Below are 26551 nucleotides of genomic sequence, written 5' to 3' on the forward strand. Positions count from 1 at the left end.
TAAATGGTCATAAATATATGAAATAAATGGCTATAAATGAAATTATGTGCTTCATTATTATTATTATTATTATTATTATTATTATTATATTCCACAATTAGTGCTAATCAGCACACATGATAATATGATAATAACAAAATCAATAGTTATATACCAAAATAAATTCATTAAAAATATATATATCAATTACTCCAAATATTTCTCAAATGTAAACATTGGATGAGCTCTACACAAATATGCAAGTCATATGGTTGTCGGGGTTTGAGTGAAGTGCACTTGCTGTGTTGTGGGTTCTTGGAGATCGTCCCTCAGACCCTGCGCAGGAAGTTGATCTTGAGTGTTTCAGGGATGTGCAGTTGCTCGGCGCTGATTGGTGCAGGCGGGGTGTGTGGGAAGGTGACGGGGAAAACCCTCCGAATGTCCAGCAGCAGTGGTGTGGGGTTTCCATCCGCACGCCCCTTCAGCAGCCCCTGAGGAACCCCGTAGACACCAAGTTAGCATCGTCTCATGAGCACGCTCTCTTCATTCAGGTTTTTCTTTCAGCAACGCTTTAATTTTTTTTTCTTTTGATTAATTTTGATTAATTCTGGACTCTTTTACTATCCGCAAGCGTATAAGGGTTACATGTGATGTGCTGTGGTGTGTTTTGTATAATTTTGTGTTTCTTAAATACATATTTGAGCTTGTTTACTGAATAAAACATGCGTGTGTACCTGAACAATGCGAATGAAATTGAGCGTGACTCTCTCCTCAGCATCACTCTGTGGAGTGTACTGTGATAAAATCTTCACAACCTGCAAAACAAGATATTACTATTAACATACAACACACTGACCTTCCCACACGGCATTACAGTAGCCCTATATTTAATCCAGGTGCACCACCTGCTGGCTGGACAGGGCATTGCAGGTGTGAACTATGGCCTGTGCGTCCGCCTCTGACTTCTTGCTCATTTGGAGGAGCTGTGCTGCCTGGATGAGGGGCTCCAGTGGGGCTGCAGCGCCCCCTGTCTGCAGCCCACGACCCCGCAGCCACTCCTCCAGCAAACTCACATTATAGCTGAGGAAGAGAAAAATAAGCAGTGAGACTGGCAAGCAAAAAGCATTGGCAAGTGACGTAGCTTAGTGAACTGCTTGAAAAAGCTGCAGTGAGGATAGCACTAAAACTGTTATATGAAAATATATAAAGCACTTTAACTTCTTATGCACTTCTCAAACACTTATACTCAATCCTTTTCGTATAATTTTCAGACTTTTTTTTTGAGGTGATTCAGATATTCTGTTTTTACAGTGTTTGTGTCAGAAGATGAATTTCCACAACAATGTGGAATTTAATTTAATATGTTCTCATACTCTAAACTTGAATAATTTGTTCTTCTTTTTGTATAGTTTTAGCTCTAGTCTATGGTCCAGCTTATGGACTGTCAGCAATAATGTTTGCTGACCGGATCAGCAGGCCACGGTTCCAGCAGCACATGTCTTTGCGCAGTAGCAGGCTGTTGAGTGAGCAGGCAGCGAGCAGGTGTGTGAGCTGGCGGAAGGCCTGTCCGAGCAGGGCGGGAGGAAGCTCTTGTCGCACAAGTGCAGTGTGCAGAGCTCCCAGCTCCCTCAGGACAGTTGTCATGCTGGACCCATCTGGAGAGCCTGCAGGCCGAGGATCTGAACCTGCACGCTTACGAGCGGTGACCGGCTTTACCAGGGCTCCAGACAGTCCTGGGATGGTCTCACTCTCCAACATGGCTGAAACTGAAGCGCAGCAATGCAGAATTGAAACCAAATTAGAAATGCTGGTTCAAAATGCCTCAGAATAACAGCAGAGTAATAAAATCACTCATCATTCATTATTTAACATTATATCAAAGTGCTGTTGAATATTTGAATCTGACCAGTCAGACAAAATGTTTGCACAACAGTGCTGGCTGGAAGTCAAATGACAGGTTTAAATTAATGCACTCGTTCTAAAGGGTTATTCTTTATATAGTGACAACTTACACAGTGACTTCATGTAATGTAAACGAGATGTTACGTAACAAAGAAAAATGCATAATGGTTTATATAACATTTATGGAAAGAGTCTCCAGTGTCAGCTGTTTGTAACACTCAGAAAGTTTTCCACCATGGGAAAGTCTTCAGGATAGAACTTTTCAGTTTCTGTGTAACATAAAAAGCTGTGTTTTTTCATCTTATTAACTTCAATAGAGAAAAAAAAGGCTGGTGAGAGAATGACTGCTATAACATAAGTGATAACAGGAACTGCAGCTGTTTCGCAGTAATGCATTTGGCCGCATCACACCTGTCATTGATTATTTTCCTATAACAGCACACCCCATCATGTTTTATTACTTACGTATTCCTAGGACAGTCTAAGGGACAACCAAAATAAAAGTTCTGTATGCATCAGTGAGGACCACAGAAGCTATGATGAGAGAGCTGTACCAATGATGGGCTGCAGGCGGCTCTCAGAGATGGAGAGGAGCTGCTGGTAGGCCTGAATAGACACATCATCAAGCATTCGTACCTGCTCCTTCAGCTCCACCTGCAAAGGGAGCACATCCTCACCTCTCCCTGTCTCCTATTCAGCCACAAACAAAAATATGTTTAAAAGTTCAAGAATAATGTTTTATATCACTGCATTTCTAACACAATAATAATTATGAATTATCAGTAGCGAAATATGAATTTATCACATGTACTGCATGTGTAACATGCAAATGATTACCACAGACAAGTATTTTAAAGCATGTTCCAGCAGTGAGAAAAGAACATAATAAAAAAACTTTACTTGAAACTCACTAAAAATGGAAAACTAAGAGCAGTGTTTGGGTCAGACATGCACATGTATATTTGTAGAACACTACAGGGGTGAAAGGTGTGAGTTAAGCCCTACACACGTCTGTCCTGCCAGTGAAGGTAATACTTCTGCAGAAAGGCAGATGTGTGTTCCATGCTGCCAGCATAATCAGTTTCTGTATACTGGTGTATGGATACTGCCAAATATGTGTAACTGGAAAGTGTAACTGGAATTTGTTATGAATGTATTGCTCCATTGTTGGAAAATTGGATAAAACTACATCGGAACAGCTTTGGTAAATGTTCTCTTATGTCTAACTCATCCTAAGACCTATATTATTAGAGTATCACTATTGTAGCTTTGGATTTGCATTATATGGACTTATCCTTAAGCATTAATTATAAGTTAAGATTATATGTTTTGAGAAAAAGGGGGTTTCCCTCTCACCACTAGGACACATGTCAGAATTCCTGTCTTTGGTCTACATAGTGGATAGAGATTAGGTTGCAAAATGCTGTAGTGTTACTTGAAAAGTTTTGCTTTGTCATGCATTATATTTCTGAAATTAATGCTGACAACAAAATAGCTTGAAATAGACTGAAATAGTCAGCACACGGATAAAGCGAGCAGCTGGGACCTGTGTGGGTGAATGCTGGGTGAGCAGGTCTTTGAGCAGGTAAGCGTTCTTCAGCCACAGAGCCGTCATATCCAAATCACCACTGTGCTTCTAAAGCAGGAAACAAAAATAAAGTCTACATAAGTCTGCATATGGTACTGCTCCTTCATCATCTGTATGACCTCATTTGAACGTTTTGAATCCTCATGGACATTGACTGACATCACTCAAGCCTCCCAAAAAAATAGTCGAAAAGCTTATACTGTTAGCATTTTGATCCTAGATGAACTAATAAATATGACAGTCTGAAGGAGAGTAAGACAAAGCTAAACGAATTCAGCATAACCAGCAGCATCACAGAAATCAGTTTAGCATATTTATTGTGTTTCCATGCTAATATCCGTCCCACAATGCCTTTCAGATACCTGGGGGAATGCTTAACCCATCTCATTATTGGCACAGTGTGTTTGTGCTTTTTACTTTTAAGGCTGCTTTGATGGCAGTCACTGCGGCGGTACAGAGGCCTCGGGCTCGAGCCTCGTCTCTGCTGCAGTCCGCCTGGCGCACACACAGGAAGAGGAGCTGTGCTGCCAGTCCCGGTGCCAGTGAAAGAGCCACATCCACTCGTACATCTGCAGAACAAAACACAGCACTTCACTAACACATTCAGTAATGACTTAAAGGTAGTATTATAGGTATTGTATTCAGTGTGTATGTGTGTTTGAGTGTGTGTGCATTAGGGCCCAACCAACATATCATTTAACCGATATTAGAGTTGTACAGTCTTGGGTGGAAATCATTTTACCTGGTCTTTTTAAATGTTCTATAATAAAACTGCATTCATAAATGTGATACTATTTTGAACAACCACCAGACACAGCACAGCACTAACAGACTGGAATCGCTAATCACTGGGTGTTTGAAGACAGTTATACTGTCTTTGACACCAGTAATTATCTCACAATTTTTAGATGATAGGGCATAACCTTAAACAGCTGTGTGAGTTTTTTGAGTTTGAAGAAAAACTAATTTTCCTCAAAATTTAACATGGTCTGTTTTTTAACCATGTGAAAGTACTTCAGCTGACATTTTAGCTTCTTGAAATCAGCATCAGGGTAAAGGAATTCAGGCGTGTATGTAGTGTAGGAACTGTACTGCAGACAGACGGTGTTTGGTGATTGGTGTCGATGTATGTGTATGTACCTGTAATGAGGTTTTTAATCAGTCTGCTCTCATCTCTCTTCCTACACTCCAGTAGTCCAGTCAGTGCCAGGCTCGAGTGTTGTGGTGTATTCACTGTATTCTGAGAAGTAGACACAGCCGGACCTGAGGAGAGCCAAGTTACACGGTTACATTTAAGCTGTGTGTCGTGTGTGAATGTCTTTTTCGGTATCTGACAGACCTGCATAAGAGAGAATTCTTCTGAGTGTCACTGTGTGTTTCAGCTCCTTTAATTCCCTCCTCAGCCTGCAGCACTCATGTTCCCGAACCTCCAGCTGCTCCATTAGCTCCTAAACACACACATAGTCATCAACCCAAAACAGTGCTATATGCCAGAGCAATAGGAATAGGCTTTAGTGCAGATAAGCCAGCTTCATTGCAGAGAGATGCTGGAGAAGAGAAGCTATGAGTGAAGCTGATGCAGATGATAACCTTCAGCTCTTTGCTAACTGGAGCGTCTCTAGCGTGGGCTTCCTGGAGCTGCTGAGTGAGAACAATTTTCTCCTGCTCCCACTCAGCTCTTTGAGCCAGCAGCTGCCTCTCCAGAAACCTGTAGCAACACCATAACACTGCTATCACACACCACACACACAAGTCCCATAATGCAATATTTTCGCCATGTTGCCTACCCCTACTATACAATACAAAGGTTCTATTTTTATTACATGTATATATTATTCACACATAAGACACATGTCTTAGATTATATAAACAGAATTTATGTAAATAGAGGTGTAGAGAAGAGAATGTGCAATAAGACTTATATCTGAAATTCTCCATTCAATAATTAAAAAGCAGCCAAATTACCATCAGCAAATAAAAGTGGCTGAAAATAGGGAATAATTATTTTTTTAATAACTAATAGCAGCTTAACTAAGAATTCATTTTATGGACAAATAAAGTTTAAATATACAGCACAATAATTAAAAATAATAACACTAACAACTTCAGATAATGATAAATATTCAATTTTCAATAAGATAAATAAATATTAGGTATAAGAGAAGAAACTGACTTGTTGGCCACCCTGACAGCATCGTAAGCATGGTGAAGGTCCTCTCCTTGCATCTTTTCTCCTGTGTCCTTTGACACACCCAGATCCTCCATTAATGCATTCTACATCCAAAACAGTACAATATTCAAAGCAACTCAGACATGTGCTGGGTCAAAATGAGTCTGAACATTTGCCGGTTTCTCAGGTAAACCCACCATATAGTTGCAATTTTTTGGTACAGTTACTGAATGTAGCCCATCTGATGCTATACACAGTTTGTCAGCCCCCCTATACCCCATCAACAGAAAGGGACCATCATAAGGTCACTGCTGGTCAGCTGTTTGGTACTATTTGAGAATGGTCAACTACCCCAGTGCTGGACAGAGAATGGCTGATAAATTGTGTATAACTGATGTGCTACAGTCAGTAATTATACAACTATATGGTAGGTATACCTGATAATGTGACAACTCAGCAAATTAAATCTCAACCATGATCTAACACACCTAATTATTTAATAAAAGTATGAACAAATGCTGTCATAATTTACACAAATCTCTCATATCCAGGATCATGGTTGGACAAGCTTGATGTTAAAGCACAAATTTGTTAAAATAAAAACTTGAAGCTGAGAGCGATGGCTGATCTCACCAAAGGTGTCTCTGTGCTGCCGGGCCTCCTGTCAAAAGGTGAGGTGACGCTGATCCTCCTGCTCTCCTCAGAAGAGGAAAAGTCAGGGAAGCTGCCAAAGGATGGAGAGATAGGAGAAATAGAGTCCAAAGAAACACTCTGTGTAGAATCACTTCTTCTGAGTCCAGACCAACGCTGCAGCAGTACAAAGACACACATGTAAATCAGCTTTCATACAAAGAATAATGGAGGGTCTGAACCTCAAGTAAGATTTTCACACAGACAAGCAACCTAGACACCTAGACACTTTTTTTTCTCGGAACAGAAACAACACTGTGACAGCAGTAGTACCTCAGCAATAGGGAGCATGCTCATGTCCCTCAGGTTGTCGTATCTCTGCTCTAAACGGGTAAACTCCCTCAGCAAGCCCTGATATCTCCTCCTCTCCTCCTCCAGTTCGGCCTGTACTGCTGCTCCTGCCCGCAGCACCGACTGCTGCCTGCTCTCTAAAACACACACACACACACACACACAAAAAGGAACAACACAGTCACAACATTAGGGATGCTGGGTTTCATTCCCAGCATAGGAAACATGGCCTGTGTGCTTGTCAGTCCCAGTGAAGGAGGCATGGTCTTCCACTTTTTTAATGTATGTGTGGCAGTCTATGAAAACCTGTTGGATGTATCTGCAGCAAAATTCTTGCAAATGGCCAAAAAGGTTGAAGAATTGTTGCTGCTGTTTATGTCTATAACATGATTTGACATTTCAACTTTAGGAAATCATAAATACATTTCTCTTTCAATTTTTTTTATTTACCTTTTAATCTTGCCTAAGCTATCTTCCCGCAAAGATCATGTTGATTAAGGAGTCAGTTTAACAAACTGTGTGACTTTCTCACACAGTGAATGTAAGGTGTGATCAGGTTGTTGGGTAGCTTTATGCTGTAGTAAAATGGACATAAGCCTAATCAGTTCAGTCTGTAATCAGATATAAACTGCCAAAAAAAATCTGCCACAGTCAGAATGCAATCTTTAAATGCAATTTTCACCCTTTTCACTTTTGGTTGTAGCCACATTACATAATGCTAGAACTTTACTTATGTTTGAGAAATGTGCAAAAGATACATACTTCAGTAAAGAAGCATATTTCAGGAAATTCTGGAATTTTCAGAAACATAGTAAAAAATGTAAATATTTCATTATGAGATAAGGTGTAGACTGTTTTTACTAAGAGTACCCATCTATCTCAGTTCAATTTGGCTTTGCAAACAAAATTTTACGTTGTTGCTTTTTCATCAGTTGATATTCTTGAACCACAGGTTCTACATGTTGCAGCCCTTTTGTTGTTGCAAACACAGTCTTTGTAGGCAAAGGCTACTGTCTTTGGGAGCATGGCTACTGAAAAGTGTCTCTGTTGTCAGGAAGTGAGCAGCCTTTCAGCTTTGTCATTGTCTAGTGCAAGTTGATTGGCTGTTGGACTGGTTGAACGCTGATGCCAACATTTGCATTTAAACTTCAGAACCAAAACAAAAAAAATTAAGTAGTGTTGATGTGAAAAGAGAGCAATAAACCACTGAACACCATTTTACCTTCTTGAATTTTCTCCTGCTCCCATAAACGACTGGCCAGATCATCTCTTTCCTTTTCCAAAGAGTCCCTCTCCACTTTCAAAGCTTCCATCTCCTATAGGAAAAAAGGAAAACAGCAAAAGCGAGACATATGACATGTGAAGAGAAACATGCAACATGTATAGAGAAATGCATGGACTCTAAATTCCTGAGGCTAATTGGATAGTTCCCCATCAGAATCATGGCAGTTGTTGAGATGTAGTGGACACACAGACCTGCGTGAGTCGGTGAATCTCCTGAGCTGCTCTCTCCTCAGCTATCCTCCTCTCCTCCTCCTGTTTTGCGGTGAAAGAGGGAACAGCTTGGCTCTGCTCCTGGAGCTGCTGCTGCAGTTTGAGCAGAGTTGAACGCAGCTGATCCACCTCTGTGCTGTGTGACTCACGTTCAGCATGGAGACATTCACGCAGAGATGCACTTTCTCTGGCCTGAGACGCAACACACACATTTAGGGAATTGTTATGACTGGGGTCTGAGCCTTTAGCATGTATAATGAGAAGTGGCCTATGATTATCTGCAGCATTGGTAGAGAACATACAGTCAGCTTCAGAATCGCTGGCACCCTTTGAGACAATAAGTTGGTCAATTGCACAACACAGGCAATGGTATTTTTTTAAGAATCAGGGGTTAAGACAATCCTTGGAAGAGGAAGCAAATTTTAGAATTGTACAGTTAAATTTTTCTGGGGTTGTTAAGTTTCAACTTCAATTATTGGGTGCTACCTCTATACGTACAAGCTGTTTGGGAGGGTTGCACAAAAGAAGCCCCTCCTGAGAGCAACTCAAACCTTTTGGCCTTGAACTTCATCAGCATGTTTGCTGAAAAAAGAGAACTGAATACAAAGGCACTCCAACAGTAAAATATGGTGGCAGTTCAGTGATGCTTTGGGGCTTCTTTGCAACTGGTGGTCCAGAAAAGATGGTGGTATAATGAATTTTGTTATGTATCAGGGCTTTTTAGCCTAAAACTTAGTTGCCTCTGCCAATAGGTTAAAACTTAGCCATAGATGGACATTTCAAAGAAACTGACCTAATCAGACATTCAAATTAACAGAGAAATAGTTTGTAATGTCAGTCAGTGGAATTTAATGGAAGTGAAGGGGGCAGTACACATGCACACTAGACTTTACAGTGCCAATAATTTCAAAACCAGTGTTTTGCAGAAAAATCTTCTCCATCACCTGCTGGTCAGCACGCAGCTGAAGCTGTATGAGTTTGACCTCCATGCCCTTGTTGAGCTCTCTGTACCTCTCCACAGAGCGAGCCTCTGCTCGCAGCTTACGCAACTCTTTACGTGCAGCTCTCCTGCGCACACAGCACTGCATCAGCACCACCGCTGCCCTAATGCGCCTGAACCAACGTTGAGCAAGCCAGCAGCGCACCCACGCCTGCAGACAAACTGCTGCCCTCTCCATCAGCACCTACAGCCACAGAGTTAAAGACACACCACTTATGATTTATTATGCAAACATATACACGTGCAATAGATCATGCTCTCAGCATAGATGGATTCACATCTAGTCAAATTCTTAATGGCAGTCTATCAAGACAGATCTTTAGGAACCACTTTACCATTCTGTATGCACGGCGAGCCTGCATGCCCCTGGCGAAGGCCTGGATAGTTACTGTGGCCTTTCTGGTAGTAAGGTAGAGCTTCCTTACTATTACCATACGGTATGTCTTCTGAATGACCAGAGCAGCCTGTGTGTACCTCAGCGTCCAAGCCAATCTAACATCAGAGAACATCACATTAACAAACAATATTAAAACACAAGACAGAAGTGAAGACAAAACAAGACAACAATTTGGAGAACTGGCTCACATTTCCACCAGTCAGAGTTTTGGTATATAAGGCAAAATATGATAACAGTGAAGTTACAATTGTTGTTCAACAGATACATGTTTTTTATTGCTTTTAGCTATTAATTTTGTGTTTAGCTGCTTAGAGAAAGTTGTACTTAGTTTAAACTTGTATTTAGCTGCATTAACCAGATAAAACAGTTATTTCCTTTTCGATTCAGTGATTTATGGAAATAATATTTAATTAATTTTTTCATCAAAGATTTTTCAAAACACTGCACAATGTTCACATCTTACTTTAATGATGTTCATGAAAAGAAATAAGTCTGTGACATCACTGGTTCTTGGTTTTGGACCAGCAGCATTTTAGTGCTAAAATTAAATCAGTTTTGGACTCAGCATGTCTGTGGTGAAAGGCACAGAACATTTCAAGATTGAAAAAGAGTCACCTGCGGGCCAGAGCTCCCCGGGTGTATCTCTGCAGAATCAGAGTAGCCCAGCGTAGCTGCAGGTAGCGTCGGCGCTGGATCTGGCCTCTCACCCAGCTCTGGATCTTTAACCCTGCTGCCCGTAGCCTCTCAGCCCTCAGCTTCTCCAGCAAGGCCACCTGACCCGCCCGAAAGAATATTTTTGTCTTGCCAAAACAATACTGCTCAGAGTCGGGGATGAGGGCAGGGATTTTTATTCGGCAGGATGCCCGCAAATCTTCCTGAACAGACAAACCATGAAGGAGAACTCTATAGCGACTGAAGAAGTCCTCATATGTCCACCTGGAGGAAGAAAAACAATAAGATGTTTGGCATTACCTAAAGGCCTAAAACAATAAAGTCACCAAAACCTTGTTTTGAAGATCATGGATGATTTTCTGTTTTGACTAAAGCAATGTTTGATGTGGTGGTTTCAAGTCATTACATCAACAAGAAGAAGAAGGTATAGAAGCACCTATACTAATCCAGATTGTTTTAATATGCAAATTGGAAACACCCCAGCCCTACACACACCCCTTCCTCTAGCAAACGAGTGTTATACGGCCTGCATTTGCATACCTGTAACCTGGTAGGCTCATCTATTTTATGACACAGTAAAACTTGTCTGTTAAATGTTTAATAACAACTCAGATTTTCCAATATTTTCAGCATTTTTTTTGCACTTTGACTCATTGCTTTCTCAAATTATTAAAATCCCCCTGAAATAATTTAATAATTAAAAACCAAACACTTTATAAAGTTTAGAGTGTTTTAACTTAAAAAAAGCTAAAAATCTACAATTTTCTTCCTCAGTCTATGCATTTCCATGTTCATGTTTTACAAAGTTGACTTGTGATCTTCTACTTCAGTTAATCTACAGTATCTGGAGTCTCTGTAATGAGCTGCATATGAGAGGTTAGACTTTGCCTGGATGGGTAGCCTGCAGCACTGATGCGGATTGTCTCCAGCACACCGCAGGCTCGCAGCTGTTGTACTGCTCTTTTAGGATCAAATCTGAGACAGAGAGAGACAAATTACTCAAGATATTAAGCAGACAAAACACTTGAAATCCGTTGAGACCCCAGCATACGTACAAGAAAGGCTGTTTGAAGTCATTGGGTTTGATGCAGCGGACATAGTGTGGGGTGGTGCTGTTCAGGGTGTCCATCAGGAGCTGCAGAGACTGGCGGAACTGGAAGGCCACTGTCAGTTTGTGCTCGCGGTGAGCTCTTTTACCTGCACGCACACCCGCAGGCACAGACGAGGCAGAGAGAGGGCCCCCGGCTGACCCCTGCTGGAACAACTCAGCAACCAGCTCCGACTTAAGAGACAGAAAATGTTCATAGATAATTTTTTATCTGTTCAGCTTTCAGTATTCACTTTTTCAAAGACCTGACAGGGTGTAGAAAAAGCAAAGGTACATCTGTACCTGACTGGCTCGCATTATATTAATGGGCTCTTCAAATATTGTGTCACGATTCTTATCTAAAAATCCTTCACATTCATACTGGACCTGAAAGGGAAAAATAAAGCAAATTAAACACAGTAAAATTTAAACACAGTAAAACAGAATAAAATTTTAAATTGAAGTGTCTAACCATGTCAGCAAAGTGGAGCACAATAAAGGCAGCATTGGACATGCGTGGCTTACGGAAGTTGGGGCTTCGGTTCAGGTGCTGGTCATAGAGTTTTCGTGCCCAGTTTTCATCTGAGCCTTTAGGAATCTTGTATCAGAATAACACCAGATTTCAACAGAGTTTAATCAGATATGGCTCTTTGTATGATTCTATATGGTTTCCCAGTGTTAGACCAAAACCATGCTAAAGTTTGTCTTATATATATATGTTTGGAGTAATATATATATATGTTTGGAGTAATATATTTAAAAAAATATTATACTTGGTGAAGAACTGGTATTTGAATAAAACAAATAGGTCTACAAATATAATTAAAATATGTATATCACCAAAATCACTGAACATCCTATAAAATTGCTAGATCAATTTAAAACCTATAACCAAAGAAAAAGTGTCAGCTAGTGTTATCTAGTATTGCTTAAAAAATGGAGTTGCAAATTTTTATACTAGAAAAAGCAAAACATGCAGATATTTGAGATAATTCTTATTTATTTAAAATGTAAATAATTCTGAAAAGAATACCAATTCCTGGATCACATAAAAAAGTGGGACCAAAGATTGACAGGCTGGCATCTCCTTTGTACCTCTTTTAATCTGTTCCTAATCTGTAAGGCTCGAAACCCTGAACACTGTAGTAAGCCTTCAGGTCAACTCACTCTGCATTCCTCATCCAGCAGGTCCAGGAGACCCAGAGAGCCCTCTATGAGGGTGATGCAGGGCTGGTTATCACTGAACCCAATACGGTTCCAGGGTAGCTCCTCTCGCTCGTACTCCTCCTGCTCCAGCTGGAACACGTGCTGCAAAAATTACAAGAGACAGCTATCACGGACACACACATATCAGCAGTGGAATATAGGAATATAGGAAGGAAGCAGTCTCATAGTAAAATCAATGATCAAGCCAAAAACAGGACAGTTTTTCTTACACTGCGATTTTTAAAATTATCTTTCACTATTTCCTTTACAGAACCATAATAAAACTGCTAATGAGTTCTATGAGATCTACAAACTCTTCTGACAAGGCATTTGTAGCATTTTCATACTGATTTATTTCTAATTATCGCAGAATCTCTACAACTGTATCGGTTTAGTTACCCTGTTGAACTGTTGCTGAAGTTTCTCATTGGCATAATTAATGCAGAATTGTTCAAAGCTGTTTCTGTCAAAGGTCTCAAACCTGTAAAAAGGAGAGACTTTAGTAATCAGCAAAGATCAGGGACAGCACATGAGTAAAACTATCCTACAGTTCCCAACGCACCCATAGATGTCCAGCACTCCTATAAAAGTCTTAGGCTGCTCTCTGTGTGCCCTTAGAGCTAAGTTCAGCCTCTGTACAGTCCAGGTGAACAGCTGCCCATACACATGTTTAGCTAGAGCGTCCCGTGCCTCATTAGCCTTCTGGGCTGACATAGGCTTTACTAGGAGCTCCCCACCTACAGCTAGACGCTGATGACACAACCAGTGGGCCATCTGAGGGCCTTCCACCCCCATTAGTTTGGAGAAGACTACCAGAGATTGGTCCTCTGCCTGGCAATACACACACACACACACACACACACAAACATATTTATTTATTTGCATGGCTAAAACACTGTGAAATAACATGTTTTTTTATGCTCGCACATTGATATAGCTACGTTCGCCTCCTCTGCCGCTGGCTTGGATATTAACATTTCCAAGATGGAGGACAGCCGCCAAGATCCGAAAGAACTCCATCTGCTGGTCAGGCGGAACTCCTGCAGAGTTGAACCCAACATCACATCAGATCACGCATGGAAACAGTTCAAATCAATGTGCTATGCATGCACATGTCTTACCCAGAATAGCCAAAGCATTTCGAGTGTTCTCCAGCTCCATGGCATCATCTGTGCCTGGAATGTTTATATCTTGTCCTTGGTTGGTGTAGCGAAAATGCTCTGCAGTGTCTAGGAGCAAGAGATTCAGCTATTCTGATCAAAATCTAATCTTTTGCAAAAATATGCAAACAGGGTTTATTGTATGTGACAGACATTTATAGCTTACTAAGTCTGAGTGGCCTCAGTTCTGGCAGGTGTCTAGAGGCACAAAGCTGGTAGAAAATGTGATAGTTCCTTTCCTCTGGAGCCTAAAAGGCATAAGGAATCAAAAGACATAAACATGAAATAACAAAAACCCTAAATATACATTGTTATGAACAGGTAACAGGTAATGAGGAGATATCAGTAGTACATATGATTTGAGTGAAATTAAAGGTACCTGAAAAACAACTCTAGATTTCTCCAAGAGGTAGGTCCTCATGTTTGCTCCAATTATATCCCCTTTATGTCCAAAGCCAATCTCAATATACTTCCCAAACCTGCTGCTGTTATCATTGCGAGTAGTTTTAGCATTCCCAATGGCCTTCAAGACAAAATATTGTATATTGTCATAGTCTATAAAACTCCACCTGATGTTCATTAATAAAGCACAACACAACGCAAGTCTGCCTCACTACCTCCATGATGGGATTGGAGGCCAAGACTTTCTCCTCTACACTGGTCTGCTGAGCTGCTCCTCCAACCACAGCAAAGTAGCGCATGGTGAACTTCGCAGACACGGTTTTCCCAGATCCTGACTCACCACTAATAATAATGGACTGGTTTTTCTCCTCCCTGCACATGAAAAAAATTCTTTTTACCTTCAGTATGCATCTACTGTGTTTTGACAGACATTAAATGATCAGGAACAAAACATATGTACAGATAGAATAGTAGTAAACAGCCTTTATCCACTGGGTACCCACTTTTACATTTAAGATTACAAATTTTGATGCACTAGTATTAAAATTAAATATACCTAAATTTGGCAATTCCAGACTCTCTGTATGTACAGCTATTGCCCCGGTAGTACTAATTACCTGCCCATTACAGGAGTTTCTATAAAGACAATAAAATGGGCATAGAAGAGAGCGAGCATGGCTGAATCCTTTTCTATATGACATAGGGAGTAGGAACCATTATTTCATACTCTATGGTTCATACCTGCAGTCTCATGATTACTACTGACCTGATCATGGTATGATAGGCATCCTCTGCTATGGAGAAGATGTGAGGATCCATATCAGCCATGTCCTGCCCACTGTAGGCATCAATCACCTCTTCCCCATAGATGGGCAGCTGTTCATATGGGTTCAGGGCAACTAATACAATTCCTAAATGATACAGAGTAGGAAGGAAATAAAAGAGTTTATGCTTTAGTTCTTCTTCGGTTCTCCTTCAGTCAGGTAGGACTCACCCCATCAACTTGCTACTGTATACTTGAGTCTGTCCACCCTCAGACCCACAGAACAGAGTTACAACTGTTAGCTTCTGGAAGTTCTATTTAACATTATTTTTAAAATATTTTAAGAAACAGTGAATCATATTGATGGACTTGTGTTACAGTGAACTTTATCCCCTTTTATAACAGAACCTATAGTACAGACTGTAAAAGAGGTTTGCTATCTATTGTGACCATTATAACCACAAGTTACTTGCTAACCATGATTCCTCAGAATTATGGAGGATTTCGAACCTGAAGCGCAGAACTTGTTGGGGTCCTCTCCAGGAAATGATTCTGAACTTTAGACTATTGCCTTCTAGTTACTTTTAATGACTCAACATGACAAAAAATTAGGACTTTAATTTAATTTTAAGGAATTAAATTAATTTTAAGTTAAAGACATGTATTAGTAATCATTTTGAAAAGTAAGTTAGCAAGTGCTATAATGGCTCTCGATGATTCTGTTTTGAGGGGGTGTGGTCATATCAATGGTTACAGCAGAGATCAAAGAAGGAGTCATTAAAGTTGACTGACAGACTAAACTAAAAGTTTACTAAAAGTAAACTAAAAGTAATTTCTTCTTTTTGTAGTGAGCAAAACAACAGCAATACACTTGAGTCCTGACCTTGCGAGAATACCAGGCTATGGAATTAAAGTTAGTCAAGGATTTTGGCAGAAGTCAGCCTAAGAAAACTGTTTTGAATATTCAAGCAAATTCAGTTTCTATTTTCAGTGCTCCCACTAAAGCCACAATCGGGAGCCTTCTGAATTGGCATGTAATTTTGTGTGTGTGTGTGTGTGTGTGTGTGTAAACTGGTCACGCACCACAGTAGGTGTAGATGCTGTTGTAGTGTAGGAAGCGCACACGCAGGTTGTGCAGCACAGCAGGCTCGTGCAGGAAGGTGAGCGCTGTCAGGTCGTTTTCACCCTCCAGTATATCCGGGTTTCCCAGAGGGGGCAGCCCAGCAGGGGGTGCCACGGGGTACTGCACCTCCTGAGGGGGAATAACCAGGGTAATTGCTAGTGGGGTGAAAGGAAATTCTAGTAGCCCACAGCTGGAGAGGGGCTCACAGTAATTCCAGTATGATATATACATAATGCAAAATGAAATTGAAGAAGGTTGGGGGGCCAAAGCAATATAATTACAGGGGGCCAAGCATTCCTGGCTACACCCCAGGAAATAACATACTGCAACATTATATATTTATTTTTCATTCATTCATTTTCAGTAATTATTCTGATCAGGGTCACGGTGGATCTGGAGACTATACATGGAACACTAGGCATAAGGCAAAAATACACCTTGCACGAGATGCCAGCACATCACAGTGCACCATGCGCACACATTCACACCTAGATCAATTAGGCATAGTCAATCCACCTACTGGCATTTTTTGGGAGGTGAGAGGAACTGGAGAACCCAGAGGAAGCCCACATAGACACAGGAAGAACATGCACAGAAACTCCATGCCGACAGTAACCCAGCCTCAGGATCAAACTGGGGACCCTAGAGCTGTGAGGCAGCAATGCTTCCACTGCACCACCATGCTCCCTATGTCTATCTTTAGATTTATTGTAATGTGGCTTCATTACTTTAAATTTTTAAATACTTTTCAGGTAACTGAAAAGATCTAGATTAATTCTACTTGAAAATTTTTTAATATGTTAAAAGCATATTATATTTTAAATAATTTTATGTCATGGAAACAAGTTAGTTGAGCAATTATATTATTTTATTAATACATGTTAATTTTTTAATACAGTTGGCAACAACTCTAATTTTACAACTCTAACATGTTACAGTTATGACATAGTTGTGAAATGTGGTAGCTTTGAAGACCAATGATCGCTTGACACGACTCATAAATTTGGCCTTTTCTAACCTGTAAACACATTGTACCTGCAGGATCACAGACTATTACAACATACAGTATGTTGACAGTTAAAGAGTCAGCATTTGCCACTGCAGCAGTAGACTGGCCTGAGTATTATGATCTAGTGTTCAAGAAAGGAATAGGTGTGCTCAAATGTTTTCTCAAGAAACAAAGCCATAGCTTTTGAAAAATTGTTTGCAGTCAGTGTTTTACTTTTGAATTATGTAACATGTAAATGAAGGGTGTATATGAGTGTGTGTGTGTGTGTGTGTGTGTGTGTGTGTGTGTTTCTCACTGTGCCGTCACTGAGCTTTAGTATGAGTTGCTGATCTCCAGGTTGGTAGTCCTGTTCAAGCTGAGCACACACCCACACCTCTTCAGAATCCGGCACCCACACACACGCTCCCTTGGAACAGAGTGGTTCACACATGCAGTATAAGAGCCAGAGAGTGCCCACATCACAAGCTTCACCAGCAATTACATGACAACCTTACGTAAAATTAGAAATCACCCATTTTTTTTTATGATAAGAGGTAGTTTCTGAACAACTGGATATCTGGAGAATAGTTTTGAACAGTGAATATTCAATTAAACCTCTGTTCTCTAAGGAAAGAAAGGTTGACACTATCTTTATGAGCAAAAATCCATCCATTTTTTTCTTAACAGCATAAAACCCTCAGGTTCCTGTATAGGTGAAGCCCCACCCAGTCACAGTATTTCTCCAGCATCAGCACAAATTAGACTCTTCTGAATTAAACATTAACACCAGTCATTCATTCCTCTCTTGTGGCTCTTCATCAGCTTAAAACACTACTGAACATGAAAACATAGTAATGATTTTCCCCCCCAAGAAACAAATTCTTCTAGCAGGACTTTAACAGAAACTTTTTGGAAATGAAAGAATGTCATCATTGCCAGCTTTTACAATCTTATGAGAATGAGTTACATCCAGCACCTCTTTGAAAAGCAGATTTCCATTCTTACCTTAGTGTACAATTCAGGAGATTCCATATTAACTAGAATTATTTGCTGAATGAGACAATGGAGGCAGAAGGACAAGGAGAAATTTAAAAATAATAATAATAATAATAAAAGTCATTCGCTACAACACTGATACAAACACTGCTTCCTCTCTTCACCCCTCTCCCTCAGAGTCACTGGCCCTGTGCCCTTTGCTCTGGCATGGAAGAAAGGTATCATAACTTTATTGGCAAGTTAACGGTTAATCCTCACGTGGACACTGGGAGGGACAGTAGGGTTTAATTACTGCCGCCGAAGGAGCATTGGTGCAATAATTTCAGACTAAAGAGCTTATTTGGGTTAATAAAATGCATCATGATGCATTTCTGATTCACTGGTAAAATGACAAATGAGAGCCAGTCACTCATCAAATGTACAGAAACACTTTACTCTGTAAAATGCCAAAGGAAATTCAACAGCTCATGTACATGTTTAAACCACAGAATTAACATATTTTCAAAAAAATCAAACATGTAGTTTCAACTTAGCAATGTGCGTTCATTCAGAAAAACAATAACTTTTTTTGCAGTATTATATAATCTCCATTCACATTTGAATTCAGATTTTAATCCAGTTCAGTATGAAAAATGTGAACAGCAAATGAACCAACATTAGTCATGTGAATGAATACCATAGACTGATGAAACACAAATGAAGATCTGTGGTGTGATTTTTGTTCTTCTCTAAACTATTGTGCCCAAGATAAACATTTATGACCATATTAAGGTCAATACACCAATGTAAGCATACAAATGTACAAAAACTTTGTGGCAGTTTATGATACAACATATGACTCAAACTTGAGGCAATGTTTTAAAAAACAGAGTAGAATACTGAACTTATCTTTATCTCCGTAACCAACACTGAATCTGTATATTGAATAATCAGGGGTGAATTAATCATGAATCCTAAGTTACAGTTTATGTGAGATTCAGTTAGCTGAGGTTCTGAGGTTCTCTTGTCTTCAAGTGGCCAAAATTAGGGGATTTGGGAGACTCAATTTTGAGCATAGTACAAAAATTGTACTGTGGAGAATAAATGTATCAAACATCCAAAATTCAACATGCGTTTCATGTGGCTCCTTCAACAGTGCTCTATATTGTACAGCACTAACTGCATTCTTCTCATCACATCCCAGTATCCTGCATCATTAAAGGACTAGTTATTCTCAGCTATATCATAAAATCTCCATGCTTAATTAGACAGGAGGATTCAAGTTTGCCCCGATTGTCACATCACTCCTCCAGACACAACCCAAACACATGGAAGTGCCACTTCCAAATGGAATCTGCAAATGGTTTGTTCTTAAACACATGAAAAACAAAAATAAAATCAAGCAATGCCTAAAATCCAAACTGACAGTCCTGGAAAGAAATCCCAACCAGTGGGTTTAGATTAGTGTCCTTCATAGCAAGACTAGAGCGTCTTGGTAAAAGGTTGAGCTGATCTGTTGGGGAGGGGGAGTTCTGGTCCTCATTAGATGGTTGAGTTGATAGACTTGTATGCAGGTAGTTTCAGACATGCATTGCTGCCCTAAAAAAGAGAGGAGATTGAGCAGTAACTATCTATCACAATAATGCAATGCTTTATGTTAAGTTAAAATCTCTCAACAACAGGCTGCAACAATACATCCAAACACTGGTCATTAATAATATGTAATAAAATGATTTATTTTATAAGGTTTATTCATATTGGTATCAGTGGCTGGCCTATTCGTATGACTATAATAGACAATGCAGGCTGTTAATACTTTTAAGGGCTGTAACGTTATAACAGTACATATAGTGGAAACAATTTACTCTAAGCTCTTGTCATTTGCTAGATGTCATAGCAACATAATTCATCTCAGGACTATGAGAGAAAACAGACTGCTACTTTTTGAGAGCTCTAATTAACTTGTTTACACTGTCTGTCCGTATGTTTTGTTTCATAGTGCCTTAAAATATTAAATTCTTTGGGCACAGCCACTTGCTTGGGACCAAATTACACACGTTTTTTGGAGTTTATTTCTCAAATGAAATGTCATTGTCCATTCCTGGAACGCCCGGCATTCAGAATCCAGAATCTCTCGGTTTCCATTGTTCTTGGTTCTTCCAGACGTTTCATCCATCAGTGAAAGAGCTGCAAGTGTCCTCACCTTCGCTATACATCCTCTTTGTCATCATGGCAGTTTCCCTCATCCTTAAGTGCCTCTCCACCACTGGAAGCCTCCTCTACATGAGCCAACATGTCAGCCATGAGAGCCTCCTCCAGGCGCTTCCTCACGTTGTACACCAGCTCCTCCTGTTTCCTAAACCAGCAAACCACACAAAACATACAATTCATACAAGGCAATTATTTCATAATAAAGATAGAGGCATCCATATAAGGGGTCCATATCATTGCAATTTAAGTGCTGTTGGATTTAGAATGACTTATTCAAAATTGAGATCATACTAAAAATTAGTTAGGCATTGGTTCAATTTCTAAGGGCATTAAAAAATTATTTTTAAAAGATCATATGAGAGTAAAAAAGGTTATACTGAAACTGTAAAAACAATTATAAAGATCCATCTCTTATTTACACACCCTTGCCATCATGCAGATCCGCAACATGAAGGGGTTTTGTGTCTATATCCAAAAATAGACAACAGTTTATGTTGAAAATGTATTTTAAAATGCATTTTTCAAGGTAATAGCATGGACCAATATGACATTCATTTCTAAAGCAGGTCTAAAATATTGTCTAAAAACTAAATACTTTTATTTACATGAAACTCAGGGCTGAGTTTCCCAAAAACATTACAAGCAGCATCATAATGAACATTCTACTTGTTAAGACAAGCTTAAATATACATGTTTAAGTACACATATTTAAGTAAACAAATGTCCCATTTGCAACATGTTTGTGACATGTGATCAAATGAGTCATATCACCTTTGTGGTTAACTCAGGCTACCAATAGTGTACCCACTCACATTATACAACATCATGCAGTTATTTTTAAGGGCAGACTAGATCATCTATTATTCAGATACTGATATCCGGTTACAGACGACATGTTAATGCTTGTTGTAAATGAGGACAAAATGGAGCAACTGCTAGACAGAGTGAATCTCACCTGATATCCTCGTCTGTAACAATGAAAGCCTTGCAGAGCGGCTGGGCCGTGTTCAGCCACACTCCGGGGTTCTTCTCCACAGCTGCCGACAGCTGGCCTGTGATGGGAGCAGAGCTGGTGTGCAGGGCGCTAGCAATCGCAGACAGCAAAGTCTTATCCGTGCACCCAGGACCTACTCCTGCAGGAAAGCAAAGTCACCTCCCTGTAGTCGTGCTGGTTTTGCATCATGTAATAAATGTTATCGTCATAATTTCATAAATGTGTTTAAATCGGAGGTACCCTTAAAAAAATGACACTTTTAATGTAATTGAGACCGTCATACCCTGTAGACCTTTAGGTAGGTCCATAGTTTTCACCAGCTCCTCAGCAATGTCATAAGCATTAAGACCACTCAGCTTCTTCTCCCAAAACAACTGCAGAAAAAAAATATCAGCTCATTTCTAATAATGATTAGATACAGATTCGAAACACACTTACTGATAAAAGTCAGTTCCAGTATTATTGCCACAGTTCATAAAAAAGTGCAAAAATTAATATACACAAGAAATATCACATGCATAATAAATGAATCATATTGTAATGCATGAAAAAGGAATTTTACATTTACACTCACTGTCCACTTTATTAGGAACACCTGTACACCTGAACATTCATGCAGTTATCTAAACAGCCAATCACGTGGCAGCAGCACAATGCAAAAAATCATGCAGATACAGGTCAAGAGCTTCAGTTAATGTTCATGTCAAACATCAGAATGAAGAAAAAGTGTGATCTCTGTGACTTTGACTGTGGCATGGATGTTGGTACCAGACGGCTGGTTTGAATATTTCAGAAACTTCTGATCTCCTAGGAATGGTGTGAAAAACAAAAAACACTGATTGAGCAACAGTTCTGTGGGTGGAAACGCCTTGTTGATAAGAGAGGTCTCAGAAAAATGGCCAGATTGGGTTAAAGTCACAGAGATCACACTTTTTTTTCATTCTGATGGTTGATGTGAACAGTACCTGAAGCTTTGACTTGTATCTGCTTGATTTTATGCATTGCGCTGCTACCACTTGATTGGATGATTAGATAACTGAATGACTGTACAAATATACAGGTGTTCCTAATAAAGTGGATGGTGCATGTAAGTCTACAACCTCATAGTTCTACAGAACAAGAAATGGTCAAAGGTTCCTGGAAATCAATTAAATTTTTTTTTTTCAAGAATGACAATTTGTTTGCATTTATTTAAATATTCTTCATGTAGACAGCATGTTTTTTTAATTCTTTAAAAAAAATTCCTTCTTATGCTGAAGTTTTGCTCTGGTTATTCTCCTTATAGCCTATTATTAGGTTTGTAAATCTATGAGTTTAAGGGGTTAAGACATTTATAAAAATGATTTTGTTAGAAAATTTGTTTGTCCAATTTTTTAGAGAAAATTTTAAAAACATTTTGTTTAATGTTTGTTTTACACAGTCATTTATGTCCAGAACGCCAATACTTCCTGAATTGGTCACAGAATATATAAGCAAAATATTCCGTGCTCTCTAACAAAACATATTTAGATTTTTGTTTTATATTTAGTCCCACAGGTGTGTACCTGTCTTGGCTGGTCTACGGCTTTCTGTGGGTCTGTTTTGACTTTGTTGCTTGGATGGTTGGTGACTTTCGTGACAGGCTGTTTGAAGATAGAGGCTGTCTGTCGCACTGGGAGAGATGTGTTCAGGTCTGGTTTTCCCTACAGCACACACAACATGGGATAAAACTCATGACACAGCTATGAAAGTTTCATATTCAAACACCACAGAGTTGTTTTGGATGGACACACTGGTCTTAAAAAGTGTCTGTTTGAAATGGTTAGAGAATATTGTGTATAAACATTAAGATAACCTAATTAATTATTAAAGGAGACAAATTAAAGGATAAATCAGTTGTGCTGTCAGGGGCATTTTGCTGGCATGGTTTGGATTCTGTCTGATCATTATTATCATATGATGATACATTTTTATCCTGGAGAGAGTGGTCTCTTCCAAGATGACCCCGCCCCCATCCACAGGGCATAAGGGCTAGCTGAATGGTTTGATGAGGATGAAACCGATGCAAATAATATGCTACGGCCTTAGCAGTCACCGGATCCCACCCCAATTAAACACTTGTAGGAGATTTTGGAGTGATGTTAGACAGCGTCACCACCGTTATCAAAACACCAACTTAGACAAGCCAATTCACCTCCAGGCATTTTCTGGGAGTTGGGAGAAAACTGGACAGCCCAAAAGCAAACCCATGACACTGTGACGCCTCTCTATAATCACCTGTCATGACCTTAGATGTAATTTCTAATATTGTTTATCATCACATTTATTATTATTATTAATAGATTATGAATACATGATATCATGGGACTTGTAAGTGTTGAGCAGCATTTTACACATTCACGGAATAATCTGTCCTCACCTTTGTCTGACTGTTAGTGTCGTAGCGGAGCCGCTGTCTGTTCTTGTTCAGTTTACTCATGAGCATCTTCCCTGTGCGGAAATCGAACGAGCTGAGGTCCATGGAGTTGCCAAGGTAACGCACCAGCTGAGGCTTGCTGCGGAACTTCTTACCCGCGGGACTGACAGGAAAAATAGGACAAATCTTATGCAAACCATTTCAATCAACAGATGCACAATACAAAAAAAACATTGTGATTAAGGTTTTGGCACAAAGACAGATAATAGATGAAAATGCATGGGGTTATTTTTCAGACCACTAACAAATGGAAAAGCATATCGTGGCATGCAGTGATCACAGCCTAGTTAGTTAAGCCAAATTCAGTGAGCAGTTTCACACCAGAGCCAAAGTTACACACATCCACTGACTAATGTTATGAATGATTTCCGCAATGCACCGATACCATTTTCAAGGGTTGATACCGATATCAGTTACTGTGCTTATACAACTTGACTAGGTTTTTTTCTATACAATGGATTATATAGAAATGTTCTGAACTTCCACTGAAAAAATGTCAGCATTAGACATTTAAATACAATCTCTTACTATCATGACGCTTATGTTATGTAATCATATCTCTCTAACTGTGTGGCTGAAGTGTGGTTCCAAGTCAACCCTACTTTGTTATGTATGGTTTGATAATATATACTCATAGAAACAAAAATATACTCGTATCAACCCAATACTGATACCAGGGAAAGTTATTGGTGCATATTATGACATGCATGTGACATGGCCTAAATTACTTCTCATTTGTTGCAGTCTCTGCTCTATACAAGATGAATATACCGAGTGTTCCATAAAGGTCTTGCATTATCCATCATGGAAATATGGAATACTGTTCCAGTTTTTTTTACATGAACTCTGCATCCAGGTAGGCAAGCTAAGGCTTTGCATCTGTCTTTCCACACAAGTTGTCTATCATGCAAGTATGAGCCCTCACATTGTCTTGGGGTTTTTTTTCATGCAGCTGTCAGAAGGCAGGACTCCCATCTATACTCACCACATCTTACACAAAGCCTATCTCTGTTTGTGCAGTGTGTGTATGTGTGTGGGGCTTTCCTTATCTACGAGGAAAACTGCTTTTTTTTTCACAAACCTGCAGCTCTCATTTAAAAACTAACAGAGCTAAAACGTTTCCTTTTGGTTACTGAGCTTAAGGTTAGGGTTGAATTTAGGTGTAGATGTAGCATTAATCAGCATAAATAATGATTATGTCTTCACAGATAAATGTGTGTGTGTATGTGTGTGAGCGTGTGTGTGTGTGCGCGTGCATGTGCGCCCTTCACTTCCTTTTCGGTTGGATGCAAACACAGTATGAAGTTACATAAATATTGAGTATGACTGGTCTTGAGATGAAGATGTCATGCCCAGTGTTCTCAAGCTTGCGAGACGTGCAGAATGAAATGGTGATAATAATAATAATAATAATAATAATAATAATAATAATAAATAGCCTACCACAAACTAAACAACCGACCCGCCTCTCTCCTGTGCTCTTCCTCCTCTTCCTCACCTCTGCTAAAAAAAGAGACAAGTCTACTTCGGGTCACGGCCGCATTCTGCTTTTTTGCATGGTCCAGAAGAGATGAAACTGTGTTTATGTTGTGTTTTTAGCCATTGAACTGAAACAGGATTGACTCTTGAGTCATGAGATGAAATACATTCTGTTCACTTTCTTCCTGCACATTTTCCTTTTACAGGCTCCAGGTCTGGTGTGGGGTTATGTTATTATTTCAGTAGGAACCATATTTGAGGCACATGAGGTGTATTTATCAATGGTTTATCATTTATAAGTCTCACCATAACGTTTATTAGTCTGTGTCCAGATTAGTATGGCTCACATTAGCGACTCTTTATGGCCAAGCTGAAGAAGCAGCTGTCTTCATGGACAGAGCAGAGGAGCACCTGGACATGCTCAAGCACTGTACACAAACACACTGGTCCACTGTCAACACAAAACCGCTTCGTGTCCTGGCTCCAAAGCACATATTCGCATAAACCAACTTTTGACATTTGATAATATCTGACTAATTTCTGTGTAAAGCTCATTGTAACAATGACACGGGTTGAGAAAGGGTAATTCATTCCCGACTGCGCGACTCAGAGCTGAGAGGGTTTGCGGGTCTGCAATCAGACAAACGCTACGATTGTTTTCGGCTCGGCCACATTAACACTGCAATTCAATGAAAATGGCAGTAAAACTGCGTGTCTTAACGCTGTGACCAGCCGTAAACGTGTTAGGACGCGTGAAAATGTAACTACCCTGCTACGGACATGTCATAAAGCTGTAATGATATGCGGCTAGTTTTAGTTTAGCTAGCAAAAAAAAAAAAAAAAAAACACACACAGTGTCCCGCTTAGTCATAACGTTAACCACTATAAACAGGCTCGGTCCACTAATCATAACACAAGGCCACCCTGTGAGCAGACAAGCTCATTTATTTCCATTTTGAGCTGCATTTCGGCAGCACCGTCGCCTGTTCCGCTCTCCTAACCCGCACATGGAGAGGGAAAGCTAGGCTAGCTTTGTTACCGAGCTGAACAGAGAGCCTGCATTATCTTACATTCTGTGCGCAGGAAAACTGATCTGCTCGCCTGCTCACATGAACGACAACAAAAAAAACACCGACCTGCTTTATTCTCACACAAACAACCAGCACGGCAATCTCACTGCAAGAAGGAAGACATAAACGTGTTCAAATGTAAGATTTGCACTTGCTACTTACTCGTTTTTCTCCATTTGCATGCTATTTGGGTGTCTCCTGGCTGTTCGTTAAATCCCCTCTTCTCCTCTGCACTTGCGCTCCCCTCCCCCTGCAATGAGCCTAATGAAAGCCATCATGCGCCCTGCAGGGACAATCACACTCTCCCGACCTGTGCAGCACTGGAAATCCCCTCCATTACCCTTTACACCGACAACTTTTTCTACATGTCTGATTGTAGTATAGTGTAGTATATATAGCTTTAACAAAGCACATCATAAACCCAGGGGTTAAACTGCAATTCAGGAGGTGAGGAG

General features: G+C 39.9%; 2 protein-coding genes across 5 annotated transcripts; both read right to left on the reverse strand.

Moving 5' to 3' along the window:
• Positions 1-6: 6 nt before the first annotated feature.
• On the reverse strand, positions 7-18186 carry si:dkey-110c1.10 (unconventional myosin-Vb). Its single transcript, XM_026928954.3, has 34 exons — positions 17918-18186; positions 17229-17339; positions 15885-16053; positions 14805-14949; positions 14254-14410; positions 14016-14159; positions 13803-13884; positions 13598-13705; positions 13404-13516; positions 13039-13307; positions 12876-12957; positions 12438-12578; positions 11743-11868; positions 11574-11657; positions 11239-11465; positions 11072-11158; positions 10127-10447; positions 9450-9606; positions 9059-9298; positions 8097-8306; positions 7843-7936; positions 6603-6757; positions 6273-6446; positions 5643-5743; positions 5060-5177; positions 4809-4917; positions 4610-4732; positions 3887-4038; positions 3428-3517; positions 2436-2571; positions 1445-1745; positions 885-1059; positions 714-794; positions 7-470 (listed from the first exon to the last, which is right to left on the reverse strand). The coding sequence occupies exons 1-34, from the start codon at positions 17942-17944 to the stop codon at positions 309-311; spliced, it is 4971 nt and encodes a 1656-aa protein (XP_026784755.3). The 5' UTR covers positions 17945-18186; the 3' UTR covers positions 7-308.
• A 134-nt stretch (positions 18187-18320) lies between these two features.
• On the reverse strand, positions 18321-26410 carry mbd3b (methyl-CpG binding domain protein 3b). 4 transcript variants are annotated; one of them, XM_034308988.2, is made up of 8 exons: positions 26259-26410; positions 24991-25050; positions 23491-23650; positions 22637-22774; positions 21376-21466; positions 21054-21225; positions 20091-20243; positions 18321-19486 (listed from the first exon to the last, which is right to left on the reverse strand). In XM_034308988.2, the coding sequence occupies exons 1-7, from the start codon at positions 26276-26278 to the stop codon at positions 20096-20098; spliced, it is 789 nt and encodes a 262-aa protein (XP_034164879.1). In that variant the 5' UTR covers positions 26279-26410; the 3' UTR covers positions 18321-19486; positions 20091-20095. The 4 variants fall into 4 exon arrangements, with proteins under 4 accessions (XP_034164879.1, XP_026786800.1, XP_026786792.1 ...); XM_026930999.3 differs by having other exon boundaries at positions 21054-21231; positions 24991-25047; positions 26259-26409; XM_026930991.3 differs by having other exon boundaries at positions 21054-21231; positions 26259-26400.
• Positions 26411-26551: the final 141 nt, after the last annotated feature.

Source organism: Pangasianodon hypophthalmus, chromosome 11 (genome assembly GCF_027358585.1).
Source record: "Pangasianodon hypophthalmus isolate fPanHyp1 chromosome 11, fPanHyp1.pri, whole genome shotgun sequence".
Classification (NCBI taxonomy): Eukaryota; Metazoa; Chordata; class Actinopteri; order Siluriformes; family Pangasiidae; genus Pangasianodon; species Pangasianodon hypophthalmus.

Coding starts and splice junctions, on each gene's coding strand:
- si:dkey-110c1.10 (XM_026928954.3), bottom strand. CDS start 17,944: ATGGAATCTCCTGAATTGTACACTAAG. Junction 13,706..13,802: donor ACTGAGGCCACTCAGACTTA/GTAAGCTATAAA, acceptor TCTTGCTCCTAG/ACACTGCAGAGCATTTTCGC. Junction 471..713: donor ATTTCATTCGCATTGTTCAG/GTACACACGCAT, acceptor GGGGTTCCTCAG/GGGCTGCTGAAGGGGCGTGC.
- mbd3b (XM_026930991.3), bottom strand. CDS start 26,278: ATGCAAATGGAGAAAAACGA. Junction 22,775..23,490: donor ACACTAACAGTCAGACAAAG/GTGAGGACAGAT, acceptor TGTGTGCTGTAG/GGAAAACCAGACCTGAACAC. Junction 21,232..21,375: donor CCTACCTAAAGGTCTACAGG/GTATGACGGTCT, acceptor GCTTTCCTGCAG/GAGTAGGTCCTGGGTGCACG.